The sequence below is a fragment of the Onychostruthus taczanowskii genome, unplaced genomic scaffold (genome assembly GCF_017590055.1).
Source record: "Onychostruthus taczanowskii isolate IOZ18803 unplaced genomic scaffold, ASM1759005v1 scaffold50, whole genome shotgun sequence".
Taxonomy (NCBI): Eukaryota; Metazoa; Chordata; class Aves; order Passeriformes; family Passeridae; genus Onychostruthus; species Onychostruthus taczanowskii.
In genome coordinates, this window is record NW_024502569.1 from 3,649,412 (window position 1) to 3,676,399 (window position 26,988).

Consider the following 26,988-nt stretch of genomic DNA (forward strand, 5'->3'; position numbering starts at 1 on the left):
AGATTAAGGAATTATAAAGCAAATAAATGACTGAGTGTATTGTCAGAGGTGGGCAGAAGATGATGTGCATCAGGCAAAGTAGAAGGAAGAAGTTATTAACTGCACTTATTATGATAGTGTCTTTCAAATAATTAAGACTGCAGTCTCGCTGTGGCAGGCACATATAAAAACATGGCCCCAGGACAATTACAATGTAAACAGACATGAGACAAAGCACAAGGAGAAAGAGTATAATGAACCCCCAGAAAGATCAAGATAATTGAGGACAAACAGGATTAGAAGTCTGCACTATTTCTTGGCACATTATACTTAATTAGAAAGGCATGAAGCAAAACAAGCATCACGTTTAAACTTAACAGAATTAAACAATGGAAGAGAGAAGGAATGTGAAGTGTATGCTCTGAAGTAGCTTGCTTTCATGCAGGTAGTTTTTATCACTAGTGAAGAGGATTATTAGCTTTATTGCTGCTACTAACACTGCTGAAAATTACCTGTCTTGTGGGGATGGTTCTCGGAGTGGCAATAGTCACTAACTGCAAGAGGGCTGCTGACATGCTCTCTTCTAATGCATATTGCAGAGCTGATGATGAAAAAAAATCTCTCCAGGCCTCAGCTCTGCCAAAATTTCCCTTCATGCTTATTCAAATTCCACACTTGATTTCCACACCATGAATAGAGCAGCAAAAATCTTTTTTGTTTTGCTTTTTCTTATTGTGGAATATTTCACTCTCCACAATTGGATACTGTAGAATTTCAATAATTTATGTTTCAGTAGCATCAAACTGAGATACAGTTTTCTTAGGCATTCCACTGATGTTAGTGATGGTAATCCCTGCTCCCAAAGAGCTTACAACTCTAAAGGCATAAAGCCTGAGTGAAATAAAAAAATAAAAGCACAAAAGATCAGGATGGAAAAATTCAGCTCTATTTGCATATAATAGGAGAAGCTACAGTTGTCATGCAGGGTCTTAACACAGCTCACCATCTACTTGGCTAATTCTGTTACTGGCATTTTTCCAAATTCATTACTGCTAGAGAGGACTTTTAATGAGGATAAGGTGATATGAATGAACTTCATATTGTGAACTGATTTAGTGAAGTTTTCTGGCTTTGCACATGATTACCACATGATGTCTTCTGTGAAGATGGATAGCATGAAGCAATGACAGAGCTTTTTTTACATGTATGTACCACAATGACAAAACAAAAACAGCGAGCACATGAAACTAAACCATTCTAAGACCACAGTTAAGAACAGTAACCTTTCAACCCAAAATCATAAAGGTCAGGTTTTCATTGCATTTCTTCTTCCCAGACAGAAGGGGGGAAAGGAAAAAAGGGTCACTTAGCTGTGGCCTAAAGCATATAAGATAAAAAGTTCTGATTATTTTTAGGCAGGAAGGACAGCTGCTTCCCATAGCTTCATTTTGTACTAAATTCTAAACACAAGCGCACGTTCAGTCTGAGTGTTGCTCCAGCTTCTGCGGGGATGGCTAAAGAGCATCTCCCGACAGGCACGAAGCCCTGGGCTCCGGAGAGAAGTGCCCAGCACACTCCCAGGCTGTTCCGCGGCTGGCTGCCTCAGCGTGCTCCTTACAGCTGCACATGAATTTCGGCTCCTCTTTCAAAGGTTTCTGTCTCCAAATTGGACGCAGGAGCTCGCAAACCCGAGGCAGAGCCTCTCCTACCAAAGAAGGTAACAAATCCAAGCACCCGAGACGCCTTCGGTGTGACTCCGCCGCTGCAGAGCCGCACACGCTGCTGCTGACCCCTGGAGCCTCGGCCGGGCCGTGCGCGGCCCGCTCACCGAGCGCGGCCCGCAGCCCTGATGGGGACGGGGACAGGGACAGGGACAGGGGCTTACACAGCCCGGGGCCGGACTGCATCCGCCTCTGGGGTCACCAGCACGGGAAGGACACGGACCTGCTGGAGCGAGTCCAGAGGAGGGACACAAAGATGCTCTGAGGGCTGGAGCACCTCTCCTATGGAGACAGAACTGGGGCTGCTCCGTCTGGAGAAGGCTGCGGGGAGACCTCACAGCAGCCTTCCAGTGCCTAATGGGGGCCTGTAAGAAACATGGGAACAGACTTTCTGGAAGGGCCTGTAGTGACAGGACAGCGGGTTATGGTTTGAAACGAAAAGAGGGTAGATCTAGACTAGAGGTAAGGAAGAAGTTTTTGGAAGGAAGGTGGTGAAACATTGTCACAGGTTGCTCAGAGGAATGGTGGATGCCTCATACCAGGAAACATTCAAGGTGAGGACACACAGGGCTCTGAGCAACCTGATGGGAGTTGGAAGACGTTCCTGCTCTCCTGCTTATTGCAGAGGGATTGGAGATGAGCTTTAAAAATCCCTTCCAACCCAAACCCACATTCTATGATTCTATGCCTCAACACACACACAAAGCCCTCAGCACCCAGATAATCCCCGCTCGCAGCACCAAACTGCCCTGCAGGGATGGCGCCAGGGCACAGTGCGGACCCTGTCCCAGCCGCGGCCCTCACACCCACGGCAGCGTAGCAAAGGCACAGCGGGAACCCACAGAGCCGTGCAGGGCAACAGCAGCTCCCAACAACCGCGCGCACGGAACCGGGCACGCCACGTATGTCGGCCTGTACAGGCGGGAGCACACAGGGACCAGGCACAGGGACACAGGGACACCGAGATCCCGCTGGCACTACCGCACCCACCACGCGCGCTCACGCGGGCGCGCACCGGCGGGCGGGGAGCGGGGCGGAGGCGCGCGAGGAGGAAGAGGAAGAGGAGGAGCAGGAGGAAAAGGAAAGGGGAGAGGCGGGGCGTTCCGCAACTTCCCGGCGGCTCGGGCCGGTGCCTCGGCTGCTTGGGCGGGCCGGGGCTGGGGGTTTGGCTCGGCTCGGTTCGGCCCAGCCCGGCCCGGCCCGGCCGGCAGGTAAGAGAGGGTCGCAGGGAGGCGCGGGTCACGCACGCGGGCACGCCACAGGCGCGCGCAGTGACCTCCGCCACACGCAGAGCCGGGAGGGCGGACGCGACAGGGCACGGTCACACACTCGCGTACAGCCCCGCTTCCCTGCTTACAGGAGGGACACCCGCGGGAAGCAGGCCGCCTCCCACGGGATGCCGCCCCCCTCCCGTGAGGGCCGCCCGGCACAGGAAGCGCGGCTGCTCCTGCGGTTCCCAGTGTGCCCGGAGCTGCCCGCTCCTTCGAGCTCCCACCCGGCCAAGTCAGCCGGCCTTGGCAACAAGGATGAGCGAAACGCACAACGCGAAACATGCGTGTCTTAGCCGTGTTAGGCAAAGAAAACCCCTTCCATAAAAAAGAGTTGTTTTCTTTGAGACAGCAAGGGCTAGGTTTATGAGATTTAAATAGTGTCAGCGAGTGAAGGGGGATAACAACAACACCATGTGTTTAGCGGAGCAAGGTCAGCATTTCCTTAAAACAAGCTGCTGTTCCATTGCTGAGATGCCGTTACTTAATTTTATAAATCAGTAGCTCTCAAAGGCAAGCCAGGCTCCTCTGAATGGAAGATGAATTTAATATCATTCAGTAATGGAGTAGTGATACCCAGATTGTGGACCAAGTCTGCAGTGCATGATCCAGAGCTGGTTTATGAAACCATTAAAAAAATAAGGACATCGTGGCTCTTGTGTAGCTGCACTGATGATGCACAAAGATACTTGGGTGTTGGCAGTGGGTGTTCAGTCATAGGGCAGTTGTCACAGCCAGACAAAAAGCTGTTTTTACAGGGGTCTGGACTGGGCAGAGCCCAGAGCAAGAAGGAAAGGTAGCTCTACCAGCTGGTTTTAGGCTGCTGTGGAAATCCTGTTACTTCTCTTGTGTGCTGTGTGGCTAACTTGATCTAGCTGTAGCACACAGCTGTTATCGGACTGCCCGGTTCATGAACTCCTCTGGCTCCTCCTTCAAGCAGTTTGCATGGACATTGTCCTTACTGCTGAGGTATAAAATCCATCCCAGGCTCCAGACTGTCCCCTTTTCAGACTAAGTTTATTCACAGGCTAGTCATTTTTTCATTCACGCTTGTTCCTGTGCCAACACTGCTTAGAATTATCAATAGCTTTTTGTCCTTGCTGATGGTTTACACCTTTTCCATGTGTATGTATGCACATGGATGCATGTTTACACAATGTCATACATGTTTGTATATATATATATATGTGTATGCATGCATGTATTTATAGAGCAGAGGCACATTCCTTCCTGGGCAAAAGAGGTCTCACTCTTGCCAACTCCTCTGGTATGACACCTGTTTGTTTTCCTGCATCATCTTTGGCTTTTCCTGTAATTGCACCCTTTTAAACAAAAAATAGGAAAACTACAGAGACTACTCACAGTTTGCTCTTTATTTCCAAAGTTTTTTGCAGCTGTTAGAAAACAGACGATTTCTGAAGGTCTGAACAAAATGCAAATAATGGGCAGCTGCAGCACAATTGCCGGGGGATTTCATGAACCGGGGAAGAATGGGACTAAAAATCCAATGGAAGAAATGTCTCAAAGAGGAGTTTCAGTAGTCTTCAAGCACGGGTATATTTGGAAGCATATTTGAAAGTTTATAGCTTCGTGTGTACCGTGACAGGATAGATGCCTGTAACTATTTAGATTAAAATTTGAAAGTGAGGAGAAAGGAACTAGAAGTATTGCATTCTTTAAAGGAGATCAGGCTCAGATTTTAAAATACAGAAGGTAACATCAACTCATACATTTTGCTTATTTGTCAGATTTTCTCTCTGGCTTAAGTCCCTATGTTACTGTAAAATTACTGTAGCACCATGTATAATTTCAAAAGAGCAATTCAAAACACTAGGGTTTACTGAACTGGAGTCAAGTCTTTCTAATATAACTAGAAAAATCTAACTAATGGGGTAATTTGCTTTTTCTTCTTCCTCAGAATGACTGCCTTGTGCACAATGAAATATTTATGTCAAGTGACCAGAAACGAAAGCACATATGCAAAAAGGTTCTTTGGTACTCTTCTGACACAGACAGCACAAAAGTGGCTCTTTTCTCCATTCTGGATGGTGGTACCTGACCCTAGGAAGTCAGCTGTGTTTGGGCTTACTCAACCATTGTGTACAGATGGAAAATCTCACGCACAACCAAAGAGTAAAGCAGCGTTTGGAAGTGTTGGGCGAAGAATTCCCTATCGTATTTTGCACGTAATCAACCAGGATGGGCAGAGCTTAGGAAACATGCACCGAGCAGAGGCACTCAGACTTATGGATCAACATGGCCTGAAACTGGTTCTGCTTCGTGAGAACGTAGAACCTCCAGTTTACAGACTAATGACTGGGCAGCAGATTCACGAAGAACAGCTTAAACGTGCAGAGAAGAAAAAAGCAAGTCCAAAGCCAGGTATGTGCACTGTAAACACTACAACACTGAGGACTTTGAAAAATGCTGCATTAAAAGTGGTTTCAACAGATTAAATCCTCTTACTTGTATTTGTGTAAATCCAAAGCAATGTCACTGCAGTCCATGCTATTAAGGATTTGCAGTGGTGAAAATAAAATTTTGGATTAGTCCAGTCTTTCACAGAGAAGCCTTCTATTGCCCTCTCAGGATTTGCTACTTTGACATCTGCTGACTTGTTAAAAAATATCTTTATGTGAGTGAATATAACTGGGCTCTGGTTCCATGAGACTCACTGAATTTCTGTTCTTTTACTAAGGCATAGAGTGACAGGCAGTTTTTACAAACTAAGGACTGGATACACCAATATAATTATATAGTTTGTCATCAGAAGTCATGAAACACTCTCTTCCTCATTTGCTGCTAAGAGGACAAAGTCTGAAGTCCTTTCTTGTACAGAGTAAGAGAACTTTTTCAATATTTAACACTTTTCAGTTTGGTTTTTTGTTTTTTTCTTAAGACCACCTGCTCCAGCAGTTTATCAAACTGAGTTTGGCAAAGAGGTTTTAGAAAATGCATGTGACCTTGTACCCCCCATATCCTCAGGCTATTGAAGATAGCTGTGCTTTGAGTAGAGTTCTGATTTTAGAGGAGAGCATTATTGTGGTACTGAGTTGCTCTGTTCAAGAAACCAGAAAAATATTACTCAGATGGTAACTGCTTTAGAGAAACTTGAAGGAGGAAGAGACTGTAGGTTGTTCAAATATATTACAAGGCATTGTCATACTTCCAGCTGAATATTGCACTCACCACTCAATAAAATGGGCTTGAGATGAAGAGCTATCTAACGTCGAAGAGCTTTTACCTTCAGCTGTCTTGCGTGCAGAACACGGGAATTTAGACACTAAGTCTTTAATTCCAGATCCAGTGCTTACCTGTTTGTTAGACCTACATTGTGGATCATATGAACAAGACTGTAATTAAAAATATCTTAAGCCTTCTGACGCTGAAGAGATTTTCCCTGTGTGCCTCAAACATGCACTCAGTCTCCCATTTACGGCAGTGAGTGTGAGAGTGGTGCATGCTGAGACAATGAGATGGGGAGAAAGCAGCATGGGAGGAGGGAGTCAAGCAGGCAAAGCACCATAAGCCTTGAGAGAGAGCTTTAAAAGAGAGCAACAGGTTTGTCAAATGTTAAGCCAACAGACTTTCAGTTCTGTTTTAAACAGGGGTGGTTCAGAAGGAGTTATCCTTTTCTTCAGCTATTGCCAAGAATGACTTAGAGACCAAGACTAAACAGATAGCACAGTGGATTGAGAAGAGACACCATGTTAAAGTTACCATCCGGCAAGCAAAAGGCAGCAGTACAGACATGGTAAGTGCACTCGTGGAAGTTGGACCAGTCGATGTCATTAAGTAGCTGCAGCTGTATTGACCTTCCTTATTGGGTACTGCCACAGTTTTTAGTACCTCAGTGGAGATCTAGTCCCATGCAAGTAGTGGTTGCCTGCCTTAAGCTGCGCCTGTTCAAACACTGGTGAAGAAAAGTAGTCCCAGAGAGACAGTTCAAATACCATGCTTCCTTAAGAATCCAGCTGCAGTACTGGCTTGGACAGCAGAGTCTAAGCACTCCTATGCAGCACCACCCTATTAATGGGGCCAGTGAAATTTTCTGATCTGTGGCTTTAGCCAGCTCACCCACTCTGAAAACTTTAACAGTGCGGTTTTGAAAAAAATAAAGTCTGTATTTTAGCTGGATTATTTCACCAACAGTTCTTCTGAAGCTGTATTTATGCAACTTTGGCTAAGGTTAGTTATCCATTCTGACATGAATAACTATTGGAATGGTGTTCCAAGACTAGCAAAGTGAACACTGCTAAAAATGTTAAGCAGCTGATGGCAAGTTCCCAGTATAATTGCGGGGCCTTGAGACTTCAGTGTCATTCACAAAAATTGATTTTTTATAAATATTCTGTTTAACTTTTTTTTCCTCCTTGTAATGTCTGTAGTGATTAGGTGTTCTTGACAATTGTCTCAACTAAATTGCTGGGGAAAATTGCGATAGTGTTTCATCCAAAAGAACAAAACTTTTTATAGGAAGGTAAATTCACAGGGAAGGAGTAACAGGAAGCAGTGATGATGGGAGAGAACAGAACATGTCATGACACAGTCCTGATTTACATTGTCCTTGAAGGCTTAATAATGAGGTTAGGAATTCGGTGAATGCACTGTTACTCAGTTCAATACTACTAGGTCCTGCTAACCTTAGAACGATACTACCTCTTAACAAAAAAGCCTCATATAATAATATATCTGAATCTAGAGGCACAGGAGGGTGGAGAGGAGTCAGATGCAGACCACTCTAATGGACACCTTTAAAGAGCAAAACACTGTGAGTCAGCAGTACAGCCTAAATGTTAGGAAATGGATGGATCCCCCCTCTAATGACTTGCCTAAACCTGCTTATGAGTAAAGAATTGTTAGGAAAGGACAAGAAGTGCTGAAACTAGGACTAGCAACTAACTTAGTTCAGCTAATAGCTAAACTAAGCAGATCATGTTATTACAGAGGAGCTTGAAATATTTTTCTACCTGGATTTGTGCATTCATTTAGTTTCATTTTTTATTTTTCTCCTTTTTAGTTCACGCTTTTTGATCAGATTTTGGAGACTGTGTCTGAGAAAGCAACTTATCTTTCCAAGCCAAGAGTTGCTAGAGAAGGAGTGAGTACCTGTGTTTTCAGGCACATGTCTGACAAAGAGTTGAAAGAACACCAGAAGATGGAAATAAAGAAAAACAATACAGTAAAAAAAGATGAAAATGAAGATCTGAAGTCAAATGAGTTGCATCAGTGACTTTCTGAAGCGGTGTAAACAATATATATTTATTTAAAAAATAAAATTTTAAAATATTAATTTCATCTAAAGTTACTGTTGAGCTTTGCATTGGTCATTCCATGAAGAACACTGTCTTGGTTAAGCTTTGCTACAGAGTCCGAATTTCAACAGCTGGTATTCCATTTTCCACAAGCTTGTCTGCTGTCTTGCTTTCCATCACAACCTCATCCTTTCCTGGCTGTGTTTTAGGAGGAATGTAGCCACTGAGACGAGAGGCTAAGCTCCTCTTGGGACGAGAACGCTTTGCCTGGCAGAAATAGATCCAGAATTAGTAAACTTGACATGTCTGTGAAGCCAAGACTACTTTTCTGGTAGGGGGAAAAAGAAATCAAAGTAGAGGCCAGGACTGCATTAGCTGAAGGAGCTTCATAAATTAAGAATCTCACAAATTATCTAGGTATTTGACCTGTTTTCCTGCTTGAAGGCACATTCTAAACCAGGTAAAGTTTACCCTCCTCTGCAGTGATAAGGGTAGGGGTGAGAACACTTCTTCCAAGAGTGTAACTTACTTTCAAGTTCAGCTTTCTCTTTTCAGGATCATGTACAACTGCATGTCTTGCTAGGCTCTGCTGCAGTTACAAAGAGCAGGGAAAAAAAAAAAAAAAAAAAGGAGTTCAGTTTATAATTTTAGATAATGGGATTATGGGATTCAGACCAGAACAGTTAAAAAAACACATACCTTCATTGCAAACACTTTTCCACAGCCTGGATAATCACAAGAGAATGGTTTTTTCTCCTCATGAAAAGAGAGGATATGGCTTTGAAGGTTAAATAAAGTTGTGTATGTTCTTCCACATCCTTCTCTGGGGCAGCGGCAGACTTCCCTCTCCACAGCATGTGTCTTTTGATGCTGCCTGAGGTAATCCTTCCGTTTAAAAGTTTTGTTACATTCACTGCAGACTATTGGCTCTAAGTGGGAAAAAGAAAGGCAGAATATAAATAAACACTTTCTTACAGCAGCCCAGAATCAAACCCTAGTGGTCTATTAGAACAATGCTAACATCAACATGAAATGCAAGGAACTCAAAGACTTCAGGAGGATAATGCAGTATGAATTATCAAAATCTGAAAACCTACATAAAACAATTTTCTGTTAACTGAATTACAAAGCTAAGTTAGTATATCGAGCAGCACTTTCATCAAAGGTCTAGCTGGAATGACAGCCACCTTACCAATAAAGTTAGTAGACAAGTTTGGGACACGCTGACAAGCTGATGAAGTGAGTACAGCAAGGACTTCAGATTAGCAGTTGGTTTCCTATTTGTATCATAAGTTTACTAAAGCATTTGGAATTTACCTGCATGACTGACTTTATTATGTTTCAGAAGCTCTGTCCACGTTTTTCCGATATATGAGCAGTTTTCCTTCTTGCATGCATAGCCTGTTGGACGGGACAGATGTTTACAATGACAGAGGGTCTGGCAAACAGTCCAGTTTTACAAGGGGGAACTCCACTTCCAGCATTTGAAAATTAAAAGCCAGTCATTTCTTGTGTCTTCCCATATTGCACAGGAATGGGATAAGAGACAATAAAAAATCAACACAAATTGGAACAAGAGAAAATCCTAGCAGTTTTAAGTAAGAAACCTTGTATCACTGACACCAGTTGTCCAGAGAGGCTGTGGAAGCCCTAGCCCTGGAACCATTAAACACTAGTGGATGTAGTCCTCAACAACCTGGTCTAACTGGCTCCACCTTGAGCAGGGAGCTGGACCAGGTCACCTCCATAGATCCTTTCTGACCTAAATGATTTTGTGAAACTCTCTCTCCTTGCTTCAGTAAAGCTATTTCCTCTCCAGGCATACACTTTCTCTCAAATAGATGAAAATAACTAGTAATATATATTAGTTCTATATAAATATTTGTCTTGCATATTAAAAAGAAATACTGACCATATAGTAGTATTCCAGAGTCCAAAGAGATTCTAACATTCTATCAGGCAGGAACCACAGGAAGTCAACACTATTTAAATCCCAGGACTGGAATGCTCAAAAACCTTGTTTTAAGGGAATCACAGTACAAATCACAGCAAAAATCACAGCCTTCTGGGTACTCTTCCTAGTCTGTTGGGTTTATTTGATTTGGTTTTGGTTTTTTCCTATCACTGTAAAGCTGGTTATCTGTCAGTGAAAGAATGGATAGGAGGGCAGCAGGATTAGCTCAAACGTACATGGCCATATTATGATGATTTCACTTAAAAGCCTCTCACACAGGTTCATTAATAACTAAAAATACACATGGTTCTGCCAAGGCTCCACAGGAAATTTGTGGCAGAACTGACAACTGAATCTAAGCTCTGGACATCTAGGCTAATGCCTTTACCACCAGCCCATCTCCAAAAGATGGATTATGTGCAAGGAAGCACCTCAGGAGAAGAAATAACTGAAGGAATCCTGAGCTCTGCTCAGAGTGCCACAAACACACTCTAACTGAACACTGCAGTGCCCTGCAGTTATATCCCACTTACTATTCAAAATGGGTGTTCTTGTCTTGTCTGGATCACTAGACCCAGAACACTTTCAGACTGTCATGCATCCGTGCATACTCTGCACTGGAAGCAGTCCTTTTACCTTTGCTGAAACATAACCTTAAAAAGAAAAGAACAGTTTTACCTTCATGTATCTTCTCATGCCGCTTTAGTCGACTTGGAGTAGAGAAACACTTTCCACATCCTTCTTTATTACATCTAGGTACAAAATAGCAGTAGTTTCATTTCTTTCACCATATCGAAGTATTTTTTGTTAAGTCAAGAACAATTAAAATTAATAAAATAATTCAAGTGTCCCTTTGCTTGCAGATCTGTGTGTGTCCCCCCACCTTGTAAAAGTAAATTCTGTAATAGTTTTTTAATAGACATGGATGACTTTGAGAGTTAGAACTATAGTATGATTTTCAAATATACAGCAAGTTGAGCTTTAGCTGAAGAGTCAAGCCTTGTATCATCTCCACACAGCAGGCTCTTCAAATACAGAACAACAGAAAGTGGAAGGTTTAAGTGGTTTGTGCAGAACCAGCAGAGCACTGACATTTTTGTCTGTCATCCAACCACAGTAGTGCATTTCACTGAAGTGGAAGGAACACTCATGTTAAGTGTGACCCACCTGTAGGAAATACAAGACTGAACTTTGCTTTTAGCAGATCTATAGTCATGTATTACCCAAATGGAGCTGGGAAACAAAGTCTCTCTCCTTTTTCTAGGTACTAACTACTCAATGTCAGCCAAGTCACTGCTTCTTACTGAAAAATAAAGGCAGCTGCATTTTTAATTACTGTGCAAGCTCTAATGCCTGTATTTCAAACTACGAACTAAAAACAAGGGGTGGGGGGGGTGCTGTGTTATTTTTTTATAAAACTGCTGGAATGCTGAAGTTACAGAGCACCAAGATTGTTGCACAAAGCAGATCACTGAGCAAAGGACTAGTACAAGAAATATACTTGCAGCCCTGACTACATACTGATTTATTTTTTCTTTTTTCTGCCACATCAATGAAAAGGCTGAGAAAATGTACCTGTTTTCATCTACAGTGTTTAAGTTCAGTATTAAAATTATCCACGTACTTGAAGGGAGGTTCATTGGTGTGGTGACACTGATGAACTTTAAGTTGTTGATGCTTCTTGAAAGACTTGTTACAGCCTTCAAAGTCACACTATTGAGGAAATTAAGTTATCATTAGAGGCCAAATATTGACAGTTCAGTTCACATGTTCGCTGAAATCCCTGTCATGGTATTTGAGCTTATACAAGTACCACATAATAACAAGTTGGAGTATTTCACCAGATACACAAGAAAGAGCTTGTTTAGCCTCCACTGTACAGTGCAAAGGTAATTACTCACCACATACTGCTTTTGCTGATTCTGATGCTTGCGCTCAACGTGCTTCTTCATGTTTGATTTTGTTCCAAATTTCTCATTGCACCCATCAGCTGTGCACCTGCAAATGAACTGCATTTTTTATTACTGCTGTCAGTGACTTGTTCCCTAGGCAGGTACAGAAATCACTGTACAAGAACAACATACAGAAGAATTACTGAAACTCACAACTCAAATACAGAAGTTTGCTTTGAAGACAATAAAAGCCAGAGACTAAGTTAGCCTTTTAATAATGTATTCTTGGGGGAGAGATCTGCCCATTCCTTTAAGCATTTGTTACAGGTCGCTGCCGGAACGGGGGGTTTGATCCCACCCCGTGTACACACTGTTATGGCAGGGCCCATGACACCAAAGGCATGCACGCCCTCTGCCACCGCCCTGTTTTAACTTCCTTTCCTTACGAAAAACCGCACTTCAGCTTAAGAGGTAAAAACTTGGGCCTTACTCGAACGGCTTTTCCCCGGTGTGCGTGAGGAGGTGTCGGGCGCGGTGGAAGTCTCTCGTGAACCCCTTGCCGCAGCCTTCATAATCGCAAACATACGGCCTCTGAAAGAGACGATCTGTCCTAGGGCCGAACGCACCCCCGCGGGGGCTCGGCCGCCCGGGGAGCCCATCCTGCCGCCAGCGGGATGCCCCGGCCGCACCGGGCCCGGTCACACGGCGCAGCCTCCGGGTGTTGCGGGGCTGGGACCCTGCCCGGTCCCCGCGGGGTCCCAGCGCGGCGCCCACGCCTCGGTCACACACACACACCCCTCCCTCCCTCCCTCCCAGCCGGCGCGGCTCACCTCGCCCGTGTGCCGGCAGAGGTGGGCGGACAGCCGCCAGGCCTTGTTGAAGGCGGCGTCGCAGCCGGGGAAGGAGCAGATGTACGGGCGGACGAGCAGCACGCTCCCACCACTCCCGTCCCCGCCGCCATCCCCCGGCGCGCCGGCCATGCCGCACGGCACGTGACTGAGCGGGTGGGCGGGGCGGCGGCGGCGGCGCGTGCTCGGTGTGGCGGGCGCGCGCGGGGCCGTGGGCCGGGCTCGGGCGCTGAAGAGCTCCGGGGAAGCTGCGGGCCCCGGGCGGCGCGGGCAGCGCTGTTCCCGTCTCTGTGTGCCGGGAGCCCCCTCAGAGTCACAGAATGTCCTGAGTTAGAAGGGACTCGCAAGTGTCATCGAGTGTAGCTCCTGGCCCTGCACAGCACCGTCACCAAGGGTCACACCACGGGCCTGAGAACGTTGTCCAAATGTTCCTTGAACTCTGTCAGGCTGGTGCTGGGACCTCTTCCCTGGGGAGCATGTGCCAGTGCCCAACCACTCTCTGGGTGAAGAATTTATTTCTAATATCCAACCTAAACCTCCCCTGACACAACTTCAGGTCATTCCCTCGGGTCCTGTCACTGGCACTATGGAGAAGAGATCAGTGCCTGCCCCTCTCTTTCCCTCAGGAGAAGCTGTGACTGCAATGAGCTCTCCCCGCAGGCTGAGCAGACCGATGGCTGAGGAGCAGCTCCTCGCACAGCTTCTCCACACCCTTCACCATCCTTATTGACCTCCTTTGGATGTTCTAACAGTTTAATGTCTTTCTTGTATTGTGGCACCCAGAACTGCCCCCAGCACTGGAGGTGTGCCCACTCCAGTGCAGAGTAGAGCTGGACGATCCCCTCCCTTGCCCAGCTGGCCATGCTGTCCCTGATGCCCCCAGGACACGGGTGGCCCTCCTGACTGCCAGGGCACTGCTGACTTATGTTCTACTTGTCATTGACCAGGACCTCCTGGTCCTGTTCCAGCATCTCATTCCCCAGACTGTATGAACACCCCGTGTTGCCCTGTCCCAGCTGCAGAATCCATGTGCATGTGCTCATGGTAGTGGAGATCCGTCTAATTCTGTGCCCCTTGCCACACATAACAGCCCTCCTGCGGTTTTAGGGACACTGGGGCTATGCTGCCTCCCCGAGAAGGATTTCATGGCTTTAGCAGATGCCGAGTCATGTCCTGGGGCAAAGGCTCTCTGAACAGGTTTGGTTTGGCTCCCTGCCTTGCCCAAGGATGAGTCTTCATAATGCTGGTCAGCCCCTGGTCCAGACCAGGGGAATCTCATGGACTGTGACATCAGCCTCTGCTGGATGCTGCTTACCACCTGCCCCAAAAGGTGGGTGTTTTCAGCCTGGTCTTTTGGATCGTATGGCAGATGGCCTGTCACCCTGGCCTGTGATCCTGCTGTGTCCCCAGGCCAGCTGAGGGCACAGCTAGAGGAAGAGGACATGAGGCTAAGGTGAGCTGAGGGTCTCTGATATCTTGCCTAGCACATTCCCAGTAGAGACTTGGAGCTGAGGGAGCTGGGGTTGTTTAGTCTGGGGAAAAGGAGGCTCAGGGGGGTCATTATTATGGCTCTCTACAACTGCCTGAAAGGAGCTTGTGGCCAGGTAGGGGTAGGCCTCAAGTTGTCCCATGGGAGGTTAGATTGTATATTAGGAAAAAAGTCTTCAGGAAAGGGTTGTCAGGCATTGGAACAGGTTGCCCAGGGAGATTGTTGAGTCACCATCCCTGAAGGTATTTTAAAGATGTGCAGACGTGTTACTTGGGGACATGGTTTAAAGATAGACTTGGCAGTGCTGGGTTACTGGTTGGACTCAATGATCTTAAAGGTCTTTTACGACCTAAATGATTCTATGAACACATCATCTGCTCTGTTTTGCTCTATTTGAGTTGTCACACGAGCTTTATTGTAGGTGACATCCTCCATCTGCTGCAGTTCTCCCCACAGAGTGTGAAGAACAGGGTAGGAAAGCTGAAATGTGATTGTGACAAGGGAACCATCCTGTGGAGAAGAAAATCCCAATCCTTCTTCCTTGTTTGTGTCCTCAGCTGTAAAGCCTGAGCAGATGACAGTGCTTGGAGCAGGCTGGGGAACTGGGGGAAGAAAGACAGGGGGAATAAGTGTCAGGAATGTAGTGTATGGGGACTGGAGGAGGGAAGGGACCATGAAGTCAGGTGGCAGGAGTGCCAAAGGATGGGGAACCTAATGGCTCTGCACAGCACATTGCAGGGAGGGAAGATGCCGGGCAGAGCAAGGAGTCTGAGGAGTTGGTGCTGGTCCGGAGCAGATCCCCACAGCCCCGGGGGATGTCTCTTATCTCACTCATCTGTAGCAGGATTTAGGGAATGGCTGAATCAGTCACACCATCAAGAAGCAACGGCAAGAAATAAGCTTCTTTTCAGCGGGGAAGTCAGTCAGCTTCTAAAAAGTACTAACCAAAATGAAAGAAAATGTTGCTGTGGTTTTGGTTGTTCAGGATTTTTGGTCTGGGAATTGCAGTAAAAAACCAATCAGAAAGTTAAAAAAGAAGTTATTAATGTTCCTTTTTTGAGAACATTTTTTTCCTTTCCTGTGAAAACATGATATTGCCTCAGGCCGCTCTAAAGCAGGTGAGGAAATAGCATGCAAGGCAGAAAACTTCGGAAATGTTGCTATTGGCTATACACAGAACAAACATTCTTCACATTGGATTTTGTGCTATGCAATGCCAGTTTGAGATTTTAGCACAGTCCTCTGGGAATTTTAATCCAGTTTTGGAAATATATAGATGGTGGGTGACTCAAGGCCAAAGGGCTTCTCATTGTGTTGCATTTTTGATGTCTTCTGACTTGACTATGAGAGGGAGGATTTTGAAGAGTCCTCTAGGAGAGCCAGAGCTAGAAAGAGAGTGGGCTGCCTTTCAGATTTGTTGTTATAATTTTCCACTGTAGGAGGTGAAAGGTAAACCTGCTAAGAGGTAGACATATGCAACGGAGAAAAATTAAATCTGAAGATAAACATTTCCAGAGCAAGGTCTACACTGCAGCTGATAAATTTTAATAATCTGTAAACTGAAAGGGAACAAAACCTCAGAAAAATGAGGCAGTTCATTCCCTCAAGAAAAAAACAACACAGAACTACTTCACACACATGTAAAACCCCCACAGGATAGTAAATCCCTCTGATTGAAACTATTTCTTTAAGCTACAAGGTTGTACTCAGAATTAAGTATCAATCAAGGAAAGACTTCACATACTGCTGTGAATACTCATATCCTCTGAAGAACTGCGGAGTGAATGGGCCACATATTTTCTAACAAAGGCTGTTTCATTTTCCCATCCCACCATTCTGCTATAAGTAGTGGTATTTACCTCATCTCCAAGGTAAGTTGCTTCTCTTTGTTCAGCACAGTTGAAGTCAAAAGATCTTATGTTTATGAGCATTACACAGAAGTTATTTGAATGTATATTAAAATGAAGATAAATATGTTTAAATGTGCTTCCAGAGTAGCTCTGTGATTGCAGAAATTATTCCCCTGCATGAGAAACTTTGGAAACTGGAAGATTACTTTTTTCTCTAGAATTGTTGCAAGCTGAATATGGTTTGAATATGGCACTTGAGGCACCATATCTAGAGGTCTCTTGGCATGGTTCAGTGGCAGTGGGATGCAGAGAGACTGTGATTTAAGAATGACACTAACAATTTATGTGTTCTCAGCTGGTCCCAACAAGTTTTGTGGCCCTGACTACATTGGTGGTTCAACAATCTTGCAACAAGACGAGACACATGTCTAAAAAATAAAAGGCTTTTGTACTTTCCAGAGTAAGGGGAAAAATTGTGATGAAGTTGGCAAGTTGTCAGGAGACTTCCTGCAGTTTTTGGAGAAGTCCCTCAGTTATGCATGGTGAACTGTCACGTGTAAGGTAGGACAGAAGTAAAACATAGCAAAGAAGTAATTTTAGGTTTTTTTGTAGAGGTGAATCTACAAATGTGGATGAAAAAAGCAGGGGTTGGAAGAAGGGTCCTGGTGGATGTTTGCACTAAGAAGGATCAGCCCAGGCACAGTGGAAGTACTTCCTGTGTCTACTGTATTACTGCTCTAATCTTTTCTGCCAGTTTCCATTGCTCCAGTCCACTTGCAAGGTTGTATGGACTCCAACTCTTTTTTCTTCCTCACAACAATCACTTTGTTCTTTCCTTCATCAAGTGCGGGCTCAGTCTTCCTTTTTTCCTAAATCACAAGCGTGCCACACAGCCAAGGGAGCATAGAATGAAGTACATGTGAATTATGCAACCTGGATGCCAGAGGTGAACTGCAGTCAGGACAATGTTTTCTTCATCGCTCTGTTTACTGAATCCTAGCTGGCTTGTAATGGTGCCATTGTCCTCAGGAGCCCTTTCTAGGGATTTCTGGGAACTACAAAAACATGTTAGGAAGAGGATGGAGTTAATCAGTTGGGCTTTCCTGCTGCTATATTCAGCCCAGCAAGCCGCCTCTGACAGATGTTTCTGCTTTTAGGCCACAAGGAGTGTTATTGACTGGCTTTCCCTGTGTTCAAGAAGCGTGTAAAGCTATCAAATGCTTGTTTTCCATAAGAGCATTTTCTTGTCAGGTGATGTTTTTCTATCTCAGGCACAGTGGATTTTAATGAATTTCTCAATAGACTGATTCCCTGAAGAGAAGAAACAGAGGAAATCTGCATTAGTTGATTTTTCCTCGTGTCTCTGGGAAGCATGGGATGTAAGCGATGGTGAAGTTGCACAGCAGAGCTGTGGGGAGCAACACACAGAGCCCTCTGCTGCCCATCAACCCTCCTGTTTACTATCCTGACCCACTTAGTTTGAATACATTTTTTCTGTATGTCATACAAAGCAAATTAGAGCCAAGTCCCAGGTGTTCCTTACACAGTTTGAGGCCAGTCAGTTCATATTGCTACCTGGGTCCTGGAGCTCTACCAATCTCCCATGACTTGCATGAAAAGAAGGGAAAAACCTTACTCCGTAATCTGGTTCCCCATGAGCTCTTTCTGGGTGGGATAGGGGAAAGGAGGACTTTTGAACAACCCCTCCATGGGCTGTGAGATAATGGAGACTCCCTCTTCTGGAAAACACCTCTTTTCACCCCATTCCTGCATTCACCCTGGAGGAATACTTACCCATAGGTTCAGCTTACCCAGCCATTGGACAGGATCAGACGAGTTAAAACAAAATGGCCCCAGTTCTCCTTTTCACCATAGTAGTTCCCTAAAGTAAGTAGAGATACTCCTCAGTTCCCCAGCTCAGCTCTGGGAAGGAACTGTCTTCTGGAAGGACATTGTGCCAAGCAGTAGGACAGGAGGCAATGGGCAGAAACTGATGCACAGGAAGTTCAGATGAACATGAGGAAGAACTTCTTTACTGCGCAGTGATTGCACACTGGAACAGAATGCCCACAGAGTTTGTGGAGTTTCCTTCACTGAGGATATTCAAGAAGGGTCTGGATGCAATCCTGTGCCACGTGCACTGGGATGGCCCTAATTGAGCAGGGAGTTTGGTCCAGATCACTCCCTGTGGTCCCTTCCAGCCTGACCCATTCCATGATTCTGTGATTGATGGGGTTATACTCACAGTACAGGCAGTTTTCAGAAGGGACATAACACCCAGCATTATGTCTGCTCTCAAATGGTGCCTTTCCTAATAAGCCACAACTATTTGTGCTCGCAGCACTGGCCTCTCAAGGCATCACATGATGTGAGTCAATAAGGGCCGCAGTTATCCATCTGACCAAAACTGCAGGTGCAAAATTATGCCTGCAGCTATCTGAGGCCATAAAAGCAAAGCATCCTCTGAAGCTGCCACTCAGTAGCTCAGTGGGCCCTACCTCTCCCTGCCAAGCCCCCATGGGATGATTCTCTGGCACGTGGTCTGTTCACTTGGACGAAGGAGAAACACAATCGTACCCTTCCTTTCCTGGCAGCAGTGTCTAGGAGGGTTGGTTTCTTTTGTGGACCATAACTATTGTTACGATTGCTGCTTCATCAGACAGAATTATTAGTTTGTCAGTAATGCATTAAACGGCAACACTAGTCTCAAATGCCTGTTAATTATCTAAATAAGCAAATTTGCTTCCTTTCCCACCATGGTCACTCATGTCTTGTGTCATTTGTGCAGCTGAAGCTGTGATCCTTCAAATATCCCTGTAAATAGTTGTTATTACAAGGGTTGTGCCCTCAAAGCACAGAGGCTGCTGATATGAGGGGGAGATGCTGGACTAGTTCCTCAGGGCCTGATCCAAATCCTTTTGAAATTGGTAGAAAAATGCTCTCAGTCTTTCATGGCTTTGAATTATATAATCAGATAGTAACTTTTTCCAGGCAGGAATTTTGCTTCAAACATCACTTGAATACACTTGAGAGATCTGGCAGTTGATAAAATACTCAGCCTTGAGCCAATACAGCCCATGAAAGCCCTGAATATATTGGTGATTTTTGCAACATGTATGTTTCCTGTGGAAAGCAACATCTGATCTGCTTGCTTATCCAGAGTCAGACCTGCAGTAGCTTTTCAGCTACTTAGAGACACCCAAAACATGAAAATTTGGTTGTCAGTGTAAGGGTTTGGGACAGCAGATGTCCACAGGACTTTAGTGCATGTCCTCTGCCTACTGCACAGTCAGAGTTCAGTGTCCCCTCATTTAAATGGCAGCACTCTGTTCCAACAGGCAGAGCTATCTGCTTGCTCCACCTAACAGAAGCCAAAATCCCAGAAGAGTGTTGTACCAGCGTCATGGGTTAAAAAATGGGATGGCTTCCCTGCAACACTGTGTTTCCCGCTGCCTCCATTGCCCCAGACCTTCGTCCAGGCTGCTGTGTGTGGGCTGTGGCAGTGAGCTCCCTGCCCGTGAACAAGGGCACCTTCAGAAGGTAAATTTGTGCCTTGAAGCCACAGCCCACAAGAAGATACAGCCCAGAAGCAGGTCCCAGGATGGCTGTTGCTGACATGGGGGCAGCAACCCTTGGGTAGGGACCAGGTGACCCTAGGGGTGGCTGGTGGTGCACAAGATACCCAGAAAGCTTCATCCCACCAGTTTGCATCATCTCAGGAGTGTGCTGGGAGACAGCTCCTCTTTGTCTCCCACCTAATGAAGGTTTGAAGAAGAGAAGTTCCTGTCCCTCCACCAGCCTGCACGTGAGTTAAATGCCCAGCAGCTTCTTAAATTTCTCCCTTTCTGGTTTAAGTCTGCATAGCATAGCTGCTGGAGGACTCTGAGATGAGGAAATCATAGAACTTCTCCACAAGGGTACCATTTCATACAATCTCAAAGTTTTCTTGCAACAGTATTTGTTTTACTCAGGGAAGTTACCAAGGACATAATGAAAACCATCATCAAAGCCCAGGTGATTTTTTCCTCCTCCCAGAGATTTCCCATCCCAGGTGTGGCTGATGACCCAGCACACAGCTGTAGGGCTGCAGATCTGAGGCTGTAAAAAGAAAACCGTGTGCTTTTAATGAAAGGAGATAGGGCCATCTAGTGACAAGAGAAACTTGCGTTCTTCATTCCGTTCATTCCGTTCTTCATTCCGTCCTTTCTTTCACAAGCCCACGAAAACCTGTTCTGGCCACCAAGACTGGCATGGGCAGCCCCTCGCTCATGACTAAGCCTCGTGAGGTTCACACCGCTGGAGCTTTGCATGGTCCTCAGCAAAGCTTTTGCGAGCAGAGATGGCAGTGCCAAGCAGAAAGGCCGCTTGGATCTCTGGCAAGGTTTGGGTTTGGGAAGACCCCGTGGTGGCTCACGGGCAGTGCGGGGGGCCAGGCGCAGGCAGAGCTTGACCCGGGATCGACTGTGGGAAATAGAAATAGGGCTCTTGTGTTTGTTGAGAGATGGTTCCCCCAAGATTTTTTTTTTTTAACTGCTGTAGGCAAGCAAGGAAAAATTCAGGACAGGGAAGATGTTTCTTAGGAAAAAACAAACAAAACAAAACAAACCTCCCCCCCCCCCCAAAAAAAAAAAAAAAGAAAAGAAAAACCAAGTGTTTCAAAATATACATGAATTTTATTTCTTGAAAATAATTAAGAGATTATAGAAATTATGGAAATTGTGTCCTTTTTAAGTAAGAAAGCACTTATGTATGGCATTCCCTCTGACCTAAACAAGTCTTCCATGATATCATTAACATACTGAAAAAAATTATTTCTTGTCAAAGGAAGCTTTTTTTCTTCTTCTTCCTTTTACTTCTCTCTTTGTCTAGCACGTTCCTCCTTTCCTCTGAAGAATTCACACTACTCATCTTGTTATCAGTTTAGCTAATTACATTACTGCACTTCCCAGCAAATTAAGATCCAAAGCCTGCCGGTTTACTGTAAACTCCACAAAGAAAGGGATAATGAGGTTACTTTGCAGGTTTTGTTCCTTGGGTAATTTCCATACACTTGGTTTATAAAGTGGGAGATAAGGTAGCTGCCATAGCTTTTATGTTACCCTTCCCAAGCATAGTCCAGGTCTCCCAGCACTTCTGGGAAGGAAGGGATTCTCCTGCTGAAGACCCAGTGGTGAGGCCATTTTCCACCAGGGCAGAGAGAGAGACCATATATGTGCTGAAAGCAGAGCCAAAACAGGGATGATTTGTATGCCTTAGACTGTATCCATGCTGCTCAGGGATGGACCCCTGATCAAAGTGGTTCTGTTCTAACTACAAAGCCATCAAGCCCAGGTCTTCTACTTACACCATGAGATTCCCCCATGAACAAAATACAGTGTTGTCACCTTGTGCTGGAAGCACTTCCAAGCACCTGAAATGGATGAGGGGTGCATGGTAGCCCATCAGAGTGGTGCCTTCAGAGCATGAGGATGGAGATACCTGTGGGAGTGTGGCATGACATTGTCTGAAGGTGTGGGGCTGGGAGCACCACACCAGGTTTGCACTGAACCAGCACCAAACCTAGCTTGGGGCAAGCAGGGAGAGACTAAGCTGTACCAAGCTCTGCTGGGAGAGGAAAGGATCTGAACTCCATTTTTGTGGGGAACTTCCATCTACAAAGTTTGGCTTGACTCAGAATGGAAAGAAACCCAACATCGTCGGAACACAAAACACCCCAAAGCAATCTGTTTGGGATCAATCTACTTGTTTGGATTATCTTCTGATTTCTGCTTTTCTTTTGAAAATAAAGGCCAAAATTTTGCTTTTGTTGTTCCCACAGAAAGATTACTTTCTATCAGATAACAGGTTTTGGACATTTTCTACTTAGTGGTTTGTTCATAACTGCAGTCCCAGTCAGAAACTCAGGATTAACATTCTGGTTATTTCACACATCCCTAATTAAGCTAAGGTGGCATGAGTGGATGTAATAAGACACCAGAGTGAAGGGCATGGAAAGAGAACAAGGACAATGCAGTCATCAAAGAAAGAAAAATGCTTTTGTGCAGGCTTACAATTTAAACCAAGAATTCCCTACAATTATTACCTGATTGTGTCAATCTCTATCACACTTTACTTTGATTGTTTTATGTGTTCCTCTTCCCAGATCCTCTCAGCTCCCTTTGGCCATTTGTGGGTGAAAAATTCACCCACATTTTGAGCTTATTCAGAAATCTGCATACTCAAGTCTGGGGCAAGAGACTGTGCTACATGTTCATCCAGCCCTTGGCATCCCAGAGTAGGGATTCCAGTCTTTCACTGGGCTGTTACAAACACAGAACAAGTGCCTCAGCTGTGCATGATTCTTCCTTACCCTCTCATCTGAAGGTGTTACTCTGGTCATGGTTAATCAGTTGTGAGCCTGGGAGTGACAAATCAGTTCAGTCAAGTCACTTTAATCACTTTAGAGTCATGTCCAACAACTCTATCTGTCCCACAGTGCTGGCTGCGACACTTAGTCAGGGTCAACATTAAATTAAAAGGCCTAATTCTGAATGTATTCAAACAGAAAGCTCTCTGTGAAATGTAGTCCACCAGACACCCTAGTTGCTGGAAGCTGGGCGAACATGTACTGTGCTTTCTGGAAAGGACTCCAAACAAAAGAGTTTTCTGTTGAAAAGTCTCCATATCTCCATCACAGTAAACAGAAAAATACAAATCTATTCTTCACTTTGCGTCAAGCTGGCAAACCACATACTTTTCACTATTCTACCCCATATCAGTTAGTAAGTCTCTGACTGCAACCGACTTGGATGATAAGTAACCAACCAGATTTACTCATCAGGCTCTCTGGCTCTCTACTTTGGCCTCCATTTTCCCTGCCAACCTAAAAGCTGTTGCTGTTCTCCACAGTAAGCAGCTGCTACACCTCTAATGCGTGTCTTAAATCATCTGCCTCCGAGGAAACTGCCATTCCCTACTGTAGCAGATTTTGGGGAGTAGAGGACTGAATCATTCAGCTCGTGCTCTTGGGAGAAGTCTTCTTACCTCATTAAGAGAACTAGCTCTCTTTACACATTTTAATTGTAATTAGCACATCTGGACCACATAGTTTTCCTCTTATATCCCTCCTGTTGTCCATGCTGCCCCTCAGTCCTGCCTACGGTCTTTCCTTGTGCCATCCCTGGAAGTGTTCAAGGCCAAGTTGGATGGGACTTTGAATGACCTGATCTTGTGGATGGTGGGGGTGTTGGAACTGATGATTTTTAAGGTCTCTTCCAACCCAGGCCATTCTAAGGTTCTATGTTTCAATGATCCAAAACCACACACAACGGTGCTACTTGGGTGCCCATCGGACCAATGCTCGCTGCAGCTCCGGTGTCAAGTGACAAACACCTGCTGAGCCGTGTGCTGCCCGGGAGGGGCACAGAGGGATGGCACAGGACAGGGAGAGCTGCAATCAGCTTGAGTATGGTTTGCAGGCAGAAGGACAGATTGTATCAGTTAGCAGGTGATAAGCAGGGGGGCCAGCTGAATCACTGAGCGTTCACTCAGGCATATTTACAGCTTTGCCTTACTCAGAGGGTGCTGTGTCGTAAACGTGTGCACAGTGATGTGTTGCGGTGTTTGCAGTTGCCCTTGTGAAAGTGCCTGTTGGTTGAGTTTACTTGTTTTCTGTGCTTTGGCCCATTGGTTTGCCACCAGCTTGCAGTTCTACCTCCCACATGAAAGCGTCCTGCTAAATAGATGCCATGTCCCTGTTGAGAGGGATGAAACAGAAAAGTTTCATCCACCACAGACTCCCTTTTTCAAAAATTTTCTTAGCAGAGTCATCTGTTTTCAAGGAAGAAAATGCTGATTAGTTAATTCCTGGCATCTGAGTTGATGACCATGTTACTGAGCCCAGCAAAGCCATACCAGTACAAGCCAGTTTAAGCAGAAGAGTCTCTACAGGCTCCAACAATGGGATCTACACTTGTATCCCCTCCTGCATGCAACTTCTGAAGCTTGTAGGTGATTTCACTGAGCTTTTATGACAACAACAAGGGAAAAAATCCTTGGGAACTAACATTGCTCAGCAAGACACAGCCTGCAGCATGTTTTTTATGGCAAAGAACTCTCAGCGTTCCTGGTTTCATTTCCTTAGTGCTCACAGCATTCCGCCTTTATGTCAGGGCTGTGCCTCACCCCAACATGCAAGGCCACATCCTGGGCTCAGTCAAATCACTGGGGTAGCAGAGAGCTGGGATTCAAAAGCCTACATGAGTTAAAACACGGCTAATTTGGGCAAGCTGACGTCTGAGAGCTTGCCCTTACAGCCAGCATTGTCAAGGCACAAACCCACTGCCTAGTCAGGTCGAATCCAGTGACTTTGAGTGGCTGGTGGGAAGGGCTTCATCAGTGTGGGGCTGGGGCCACAGTCAAACACAGAGAGACACCACAGTCTCAATGGCTTTCAGTGCTTGAGCTGATGTGCTGCAGTCTAGCTTGGCTACCTCTGCCCAGTGCTGCCCTGTGTGGTACCCTCAGATACATCTGCTCAACCAGCAGGTACATGAAAAGCTGCTGTCACTTATATCCCTAGTGTCAGGTTTCCTGGGCTTGTGGCCAGGGGTTTTCCTTATCAGTAGGTACTTTATAATGTAGCACTTCTGCTCACATCAAAAGGAAGGAAATAGAGAAATACATTCTCAAATAAAGGGATTTGTTCCTAAAAAGTCCATAAAGCTGGTAGAGGACCTAATGGCAGGGTCTGGCCTGCAAAGCATGTGATGAAAACATCTGGTCATGAAAATACAGCATTTTGGAGGATGAGGTAAGACCTTACAGATCTGGAAATAATGCAAGATCTTTGGAAACCAGAAACAAACGTTAGAGCTTATTTTCTTCCAAGACAGTTGAACATTAACAAAGCTCACATTAAGAAGATCTGTGTTGCTGGCAGGAGGAGTCTGATGCTCTCTGCAGTGTCCCTTCCCCATCCATCCAGGCTCTACTGTTGTCTCACTTCAGCTGCATGGGGTAGGGAGACTCTTGTCCTCTCTACTCGCATGGTTAGGTAAATCCTAGAGGATGCCCACTATCCGTATCAGAGGAGAACTGGATGGAGCATAGCTGAAATCTCCTGAGAGATGAGATTACTGCGGCTGAGCCTGCCTTCCCCAGAGCAGGGATTTCTATAAGTCACAGCATTTTTTTACTCCAGCCTTTACTGAACTTGGCTGTTCCCCAGTTATTTTAGCTCAGATTTTTCTGGCAAGTGAGGTTTGGCTTTTGCAGACATGCTGTCTATCTCATGAGTTTTTACCTTGCTCACTCACAGACAAAGAAAGTACCATTTGTTGTATGAGCATATGAGACAAGCAGCAGCTTGTAGTTTCATTATTAATTATTTACCAGACAAAGAAACCTACCCCATCTGGGAATTTTATATTTTCCCAGGGTAATGAATGGATACTCATGACATGAGAATGCAGGAGTGACGTTGGTATTCCCAACTGTTGGACAAAGAGGTATCCATTGCAACAAAATCATTAGAAATTACTTGTCTCTGCAGGGAACATGGTCATAACCCTTTTTAAGATGTTCCCATGAAGAATTGCACCGTGCAGGAAGTCAGTCTGGCAGGTACAGTAACCCTGATAACACTGCCCACATAGTTGCAGCTCAGCTGTGAATTACAACTGGACTCTGTCTGGATAATTGAAAATTAACCATCCACTCGCAACTTGAGCCTGTCCTGCTTGGGATTAAAGTTCACTTGGTAAGAGTGAGTCAATCCCTCCTTAGCTCTGTTATGCTGCAAACACACAGGCCAGCTGGAAATATTTGTGTTTGAGCACAAAAGGAGGTGCACAAGCTTCTCGATGATCTCATGCTGCCAAGCTTTCCCATTTCTTCTGTTTGCATCAAGACAGGAGGACATTGTCCTCAGTCAGTGTCAGTCTTGGTCCCTTGGATGACAGTGGGAGGATGGTGGGTGCAGCTGGGATGAGCTGCATTTCTCTGCAGGCATCTCAGTGCACAGCTACTTTTTGTACAACATTTTTGGCATAAGATTTCTTGGGAAATATCTTTTTTTCTGTCACAGGAGCACAGAGGAATCAGAGTCAGTGGCTTCAGCCAGATCTTTCACTGCTGTAAATAGTCATAAATTCATCCCACCGCCTGTGATACAAATTTCCTCACCTTAACTCTTGTCACCCTGTGGGAGCTCACATCAGAGAGTAAAACCAGCCAGCCTGAGGCAGAAGCATCATGTAACCGAGAATCCTCTGGCTGCTGTTAGGATAACATAGCAATTTGCCATCTACCTTTTCCTCTCTTGCCTGTAATTATGCTTCACTCACTGGTCATCTGTTCTCTTCAGACCTATAATCCAGCAACCTTTCCGGTCCTGTCACCTACAAGTACTTATTTGTTTGCACAGTTTGGAAGGCTTAGGCTTCTTTTTCTGCTCTTTTGGGAAGACACAAACTGCAGCTGTCAACGCAACACTGATAATGTGCCTCACTTAGAAAAAAATCAATAGGTGCTGTAAGTGTTAACCATATGGGCATGACAGTAAACATGCTCTGAAAGCCCCAGGAAATGTTAAATGAATGCAGAGCTGCAGTGGGGAAGGCAGCAGGGTAGCCATGACTCAGTGCAGGCAGAGATTCCCCTTCATGTTGTACGTGTAGTGATGCCCATCTCTGACATATTTAACAAGATATAAAGTTGTAGTGTCCTGTATGGTCACTAAATTGTCTTCTGT

At 45.3% G+C, this 26,988-nt stretch overlaps 2 protein-coding genes across 3 annotated transcripts; one reads left to right on the top strand and one right to left on the bottom strand.

Moving 5' to 3' along the window:
- The first annotated feature begins 2,789 nt into the window (after positions 1-2,789).
- Positions 2,790-8,261, top strand: MTIF3 (mitochondrial translational initiation factor 3). Its single transcript, XM_041416078.1, has 4 exons — positions 2,790-2,911; positions 4,887-5,350; positions 6,577-6,722; positions 7,989-8,261. The coding sequence occupies exons 2-4, from the start codon at positions 4,888-4,890 to the stop codon at positions 8,199-8,201; spliced, it is 822 nt and encodes a 273-aa protein (XP_041272012.1). The 5' UTR covers positions 2,790-2,911; position 4,887; the 3' UTR covers positions 8,202-8,261.
- GTF3A (general transcription factor IIIA) lies at positions 8,200-13,058 on the bottom strand. 2 transcript variants are annotated; one of them, XM_041416077.1, is made up of 9 exons: positions 12,900-13,058; positions 12,560-12,660; positions 12,079-12,175; positions 11,802-11,890; positions 10,856-10,929; positions 9,541-9,624; positions 8,923-9,152; positions 8,753-8,809; positions 8,200-8,490 (listed from the first exon to the last, which is right to left on the bottom strand). In XM_041416077.1, exons 1-9 carry the CDS (start codon positions 13,047-13,049, stop codon positions 8,332-8,334), a joined length of 1,041 nt encoding a protein of 346 aa, XP_041272011.1. In that variant the 5' UTR covers positions 13,050-13,058; the 3' UTR covers positions 8,200-8,331. The 2 variants fall into 2 exon arrangements, with proteins under 2 accessions (XP_041272011.1, XP_041272009.1); XM_041416075.1 differs by having other exon boundaries at positions 8,753-8,812.
- Positions 13,059-26,988: the final 13,930 nt, after the last annotated feature.